This window comes from Hylobates moloch, unplaced genomic scaffold (assembly GCF_009828535.3).
Source record: "Hylobates moloch isolate HMO894 unplaced genomic scaffold, HMol_V3 SCAFFOLD_14, whole genome shotgun sequence".
Taxonomy (NCBI): Eukaryota; Metazoa; Chordata; class Mammalia; order Primates; family Hylobatidae; genus Hylobates; species Hylobates moloch.
This window is the reverse complement of record NW_026652289.1, coordinates 64,989,943-64,996,115: the sequence shown is the minus strand read 5'-3', so window position 1 is coordinate 64,996,115 and position 6,173 is coordinate 64,989,943. Positions and strand designations below refer to the sequence as shown.

At 50.4% G+C, this 6,173-nt stretch overlaps 1 protein-coding gene across 3 annotated transcripts in view; it reads right to left on the bottom strand.

Annotated features, from left to right (window-relative positions):
* Positions 1 to 373: 373 nt before the first annotated feature.
* Positions 374 to 6,173, bottom strand: part of DAPK2 (death associated protein kinase 2) — a 137,820-nt gene continuing 132,020 nt past the window's right edge. For 2 of the 3 annotated variants that reach the window (XM_032175378.2, XM_058427486.1), the window contains 3 exons: positions 5,281 to 5,370; positions 5,080 to 5,163; positions 374 to 1,793 (listed from right to left, as the gene is read on the bottom strand). In XM_032175378.2, the coding sequence (XP_032031269.1) occupies positions 1,713 to 1,793; positions 5,080 to 5,163; positions 5,281 to 5,370 (255 nt within the window). In that variant the 3' untranslated portion in view covers positions 374 to 1,712. Of the gene's footprint in view, positions 1,794 to 5,079; positions 5,164 to 5,280; positions 5,371 to 6,173 lie in introns of those variants that run through there. The other variant, XM_032175377.2, reaches the window with a different exon arrangement.

The window sequence follows — 6,173 nt, the reverse complement described above, 5'->3', positions numbered from 1 at the left end:
CTTCCCATGTACTTTCCCAACCTCCTGGCCTCGCCCTGACTTTATTTCTGACGTCCGTGGGTCGTCTCTTGAGTGCTGCTCAGCGACGCTGTTCTTTTGGCCTGAAAAGCAGGGCCCATATTTCGATGCCATTGAGTGAGCTTCCCTTGCCATTTACACCGGAGGGGCCAGGTCATCCGTCTCTTTTTCCTCTCCCTTCTCGCTGTGGATCCTTCTTTGCTCTTCTCCACCCACATCGTTAGGAATTCTCCTGCCCCCATCTTGGCTGTACTTGGCAGGTGTATATTTTGCTAGGGGTGCCATAATAAAGTACCACAGACTGGGTGGCTTAAAAGACAGAAGTTTATTTTCTTACAATTTTTGAGGCCAGAGTCTAAGATTGAGGTGTCAGCAGAGTTGGTTTCCTCTGAGGCCCCCCGCTTAATTTGTTGATGGCTATTCCCCCTCCCACTCCTGGGCCTTCATGTGGTCTTTCCTGCATGTCCTAACCTCCTCTTCTTATAAGGACACCAACTTATATTGCATCAGGGCCCACACCAGTGAGCTCATTTTAAGTGCATTGCTAAAGACCCCATCTCCAAATACAGTGATATTCTGTGGTACCGAGGGTTAAGACTTCAACATAGGAATTTTAGGGAGACACACTCAGCCTCTAACAGCAGGAGTGGTGGCAGTGAGGTAGAGGGAGCATGGGGCAGCCTCGACCTTCTGGGCTTAAGCAATGCTCTTGCCTCAGCCCCTGGAGTAGCTAGGACACCAGGTGCCTACCACTACACCTGGCTAATTTTTTTGTATTTTTTGTAGAGACTGGGTTTTGCCATGTTGCCCAGGGTGGTCTTCAACTCCTGAGCTCAAGCAATTCCCCTGCCTCAGACTGCCAAAGCACAGGGATTATAGGCGTGAGCCACCACTCCCAGTCTCTGGGTGGATTCTCTTGAACTGGACTCCTTCCGGTTAGGGAAGCAAGGAGGAGGCAGGCCCACTGCAGGCCTGCAGGGACGGTTCAGGAGGACCTTCGGAGATTCTGCCCACTCAGCACCCCACTGGGTGCCCCCCCAGAGTCACAGGCACACGGGCTAAAGGAAATCAGATGGGGGTAGCCCTAAAAGAAGCCAAGCATCTGGTAAACCAGAAGTTTAATAAAAATGAGCAAAATTACAACATGGCGGGCCAGCAATGGGCTGCTTCAGGTCTAGGTGTTGGTCAGCCTAACGTCCTGGTTTCCGTGGTTCTGGGAGGTCACAGGATTGGTCCCTCACACCCAAGGTTCACTTTCCTCAATCACCCTGTTCCCAATGGGGAGGATTCTGTCTCCATGGTGTAATTTTTGGCCAGGCTGGTTCTGAACCCCCTCAGCCTGTGAGGAAGGCTGTCTGAATCTGACGTTCACCCCGTGATGATGAGGATGTCCTTTATATTGTTTTCCTAAGTCCACACCCCCACCCCAGGCTCTGAGGATGGCAGACAGGGGAAAGCCCACTTTATGGAGAATTAAGAGCTTTGGGAATGCCGGAGCCTCCTCCACAGGAGACAGCCACAGCTCCCAGCATCTCCTGGCTCGCCTGCAAGCTCTTCTGAATCCTGTGGGCCCATCTCTCTTGCGAAGTGCTCAGGACGCCCGGGTGCTGGTGCTGAGCTGGGTCCGAGGGTCTGCACAGAAGAGAGCCCCGCTGGGTCCAGACCTCCCTGGCAGCCACTGCAGGTCAGGCCAGTTAGGAGGTGCTGCTCCTCCTCCGAGGGTGGAGGGCTTTCCTCCTGGCAATGTCCTCCTCAGTGTCACTCTCACAGTTCCTCTGCAGAAAAAAAAGAGAAAGAGGTCCAGGGCAGGAGGATCATGAGATGCCAGGAATGGGGCTGTGCTCGGCAACCCGGGTTGATTCACCTGGACCAGGGGACTGCAAGCCAGGGAGGTGGGTGGTGAAAGCAAGCCTGTTGATCCATCCAGGGGCTGGGGGAGGGGAGGGATCTGAAATGAGGCCAGACCAACTGCTTTGAGGAAGGACACTACCAGGAGGAAGGAAAGCAGCAGGGCATCTAAGGGAAACCAGACATCAGGAGAGGCCAAATTATAATAAAGAAAATTACATCTAGTTCCCCTTGTGGCTACCACGTAATCAAGGCCACTTGGCTGGGTGGTCCGTGGCTGCTGGTTCTCCTGAGCTCGGCCTAGAGAGGCTGGAGGATGGGCGTGAGCCACAGGGTCCTCCTCATGCTCTGACAGCCACCATCCCATGCCCCTTCTTCTTTGATGGGCTGCACCTTCAGCCGCCTTGCCGACCAGTGTTTCCACAGAAATGACTTCTGACCTCCATTTTTATAAAAGAGGAAATGAGTATAAAGTACTGTCTGTCAGTTCCTACATGGCAAACCAGAGCTGAGGCAGCCACCCCGAGGCCATAATGTCTTTTCATCCAAGTCATGATGATCTAATGTAATTATAAAATTATTAAAAGAAGTACTAATCCACAGTGACTTCATTCCTAAAATATCTGTTGTCCAGTGTTCAATTCCAGTTGCTTCCTAAACAAAAGGACCTATCGTTACTCTTTTTTTTTTTTTTTTTTTTTAAGGAAAGTCCCTTTGGGAAAACTGCATAACACATATCTGGGACCCAACCTTTTTCCACTTCTAGGATGAACCTTTGAGCTGATGGTGCTTGCTATTTGAGTAAAAAGAGTACTATTTAAGAATATTTGTACACAAACAAAAGTATGGAAAGAAACTGACATTCTTTTTGGCTGGGCGCGGTGGCTCACACCTGTAATCCCAGCACTTTGGGAGGCCGAGGCGGGTGGATCACCTGAGGTCAGGGGTTCGAGACCAGCCCGGCCAACATGGCAAAATCCCATCTCCACTAAAAATACAAAAATTAGCCAGGCATGGTGGTGCAGGCCTGTAATCCCAGCTAGTCAGGAGGCTAAGGCAGGAAAATCGCTTGAACCCGGGAGGCAGAGGTTGCAGTGAGCTGAGATGGTGCCACTGCACTGCAGCCTGGGGGACAGAGTGAGACTCTGTCTCAAAAAAAAATTGACATTCTTCTCAATTACTCTGGTCTTCTCTCCCCACAGATTGCATCTGTCGGGGAAGCAGGGCCAGTGGCTTAGCCTGTGAGGCATGCCCACCATCTGCCACTCATCCTCCCAGGGCCTTTTCCCCTTCCTCCAGCCTGAGCCAGCTGGAAATCCAAGGTCAAGATCAACTTTAGCCAAATACATCCTAGACCAAGCCCGGCTATAACAATAAAAATAACTAAAGCTCTGCTGAATAGCAACTTTTTAGCTTGAGTCAGAGCCAAACAGTAAAAAAATAAGCTGGGTAAAGTCTGCTTGTCATTATCAGGGATTCTCAGAGGGAGAGCAGTCCAATCCCCTGTATAGAGATGAGGAAAGCAGCCAGAGCAGGCACAGGGCTTGGCCAAAGCCACACAGTTGTTCGGGGCCTCTGGGCCATAAATCCTCAAGTGCTGGCAAGAGATCATGCTGAAGAGAGAAGACCCCAGGCTGTGTGGAGGGCGTGGGGACAGCAGGGCTGTCCTGGGTCTAGCCGTGCACCATGAGGCTACTCAGCCCTCTTAGGCACCCACCTCCCAGTTGCTCCCTGAGCAGGGCATCCCCTTCTGTCCTGACCTGTGCCATCCCAGACACTCCTGAGCACCCTACATCACACTCCATAAGCGGGGGGAGGGGCTGTCCAGGGAACCCCTACCAACTGCATTTTAAAGTCTACAGGAGGAATTTTTAATTTTTAAATTTAATTTTCTTTAGAGTTAGGGTCATGCTCTGTCGCCCAGGCTGCAATGCAGTGGTGTGATCATAATTCACTGTAACTTTTAACTCCTGGGCTCAAGTGATCCTCCCACCTCAGCTCCCTGAGTAGCTAGGACTATAGGTGCATGTCACCATATCTGGCTAATTTTTTTGTTTGTTTGTTTGTTTTTGTTCTGTAGAGTCAGGGTCTCACTATGTTGCCTAGGCTGGTCTTTAACTCCTGGCCTCAAATAAACCTCCCGCCTCAGCCACCCAAAGTGCTGAGACTATAGGTACGAACCACTACTGCCAGCCTACAGGAGGGTTTTAAACAACAACAATAATTGCGAGCACTTACATACCAGGCTTTAAGAATATGTCATTATTGGCCTGGCATGGTGGCTCATGCCTGTAATCTCAGCACTTTGGGAGGCCAAGACGGGCATATCACCTGAAGTCGGGAGTTTGAGACTAGCCTGACCAACATGGAGAAACCCCATCTCTACTAAAAATACAAAATTAGCTGGGTGTGGTGGCGCATGCCTGTAATCCCAGCTACTCAGGAGGCTGAGGCAGGAGAATGGCTTGAACCCAGGAGGCGGAGGTTGTGGTGAGCCGAGATCGCGCCATTGCATGCCAGCCTGGGCAACAAGAGTGAAACTCAGTCTAAAAAAAAAAAAAAGAAGAAGAAGATGTCATTATTTAATCTTTAGGAACTATTATTAACCCTATTTTACAAATGATGAAATCTCAGCACAGAGAGGTTAAGTAATTTCCTCAAGGTCACACAGTAAGTGGCAGATTTGAATCCTGGTAGTCTGACTCCAGAGGCCACCCTTTTCACCAGTATATTCTGTTACAAGCTACTCCTTTTAAATGTATACAAAATGGCAATAAAGTAATCAAATATAAGATATTGTCTAAATATTACGATGATGGTAATCTGAAACAAAGCAAAAATAGAAATACGGAAAAAAGAATGTAAAGCTCCCATTCTAAAGCAGCTTTTGGGTTGTCCAAAATACATTTTGGGTTGTCTGTGGTCAGGCGGCAGCAGCGGTCCCTCTGAAGGCCCACCAGATCATCCTGGAGATCATCCAGGAGTTCATGCTGCCGCATCGGCGCTCCCCTCCCGGCACCACCCAGAGGTCCCCAGAACACAATCCTCTGAAGATCACACTTCAGCCTTCAGGGAAGAGGAGGGCTGGGCCAGCAGAACTGGCTGGAAACAGTGAACACCCACTTGCCTTGTGAGGGGAAAGGGAACTCACCCATCCCTGAGCTCCAGGCTACCCCAGAATTCTGCCCAAGAAGAGGGCATGCATTTACCCACCAGGTCCTCATCCGGCCTCAGGTGCACCTTCTTCATCAGCGAGCGGGTGAGGTGGTTGCACAGGGACACGATGCTGAAGGAGAGCTGAGGGAGGCAGAGGAAAGGAACGCCCAGGTGAGAACCTGCATGGAGACCCTGGAGAGCCAGAAACCCCGCCCAAGTCCCCCGCCCTCCACCGGGCCGCCCCACCCCTGGACACACCTTCCACCGCCTGCGGACATACTGCTTCCTGAAGTTCTCCAGATTGACCACAGACTCCCTGCGCACCATGGCTTGCTGGTTGTCCACTGGCTGAGAGACAAAGCAGAGCATGGCAGGTGATGCTGGGCTTCAGACAGCAGCCACCCTCCTCACCGAAGAACCCCCACCCACCGCATGCCCACTGCCAGGCGGGGCACACCGTGGGAGCATCACAGTCAGGGCAACAGCTACACATGTCTCAGCTGTTCAGGAGATGCCTCTCAGCTACTATTACCACGGCCTGACACACACGCAGCCTTGGCTGGAGGCTCAGCAGCTCCTGAAGGGGAACAGCAGGAGGCAGGCCCTCCAGTCGCACTTCACTTTGGGGAGAGGGTCATTTTACAGCAGTCTGGGATGCCCTCTGGGCACTGGGGCGATTCTGGGCTTAGCAAAACAAATGCCTTGTTGGTAGACAAGGGGAATTCCATTAAAAAATAAATGGAAGGAAATAAGGGCTTTGATGAAAGTGGATGTGCAGTTGCTTTTCACAGCCTGGCAGTCAAAGCTCAGCTTAAACTTTCACTTCTCCAAGAAGCTTGGGATGGCTTCTCTGAGCCTCAGTTTCCCCATCTGTAATATGAGGATAATAATATCATGTCACAGGGTTGTTAAGGATTATATGATCATGCATATATAAAGTGCTTAGCCCAGCACCACTCAATAAATAGCAATAAGTTATTGTGAGCTTTCCTGCCTTCTCCATTCCCTCTTCAACACCCCCCTTTTGTAAAATAAGGTTTTCTGAAATCAAGAGATAGGTTTCAGGGGTTCTGTGAACAAAATGTGCCTACATATCCATACAAAGGAATATTAGTCAGAAATACTATTCATAAAAAATTGAGTCCAATACA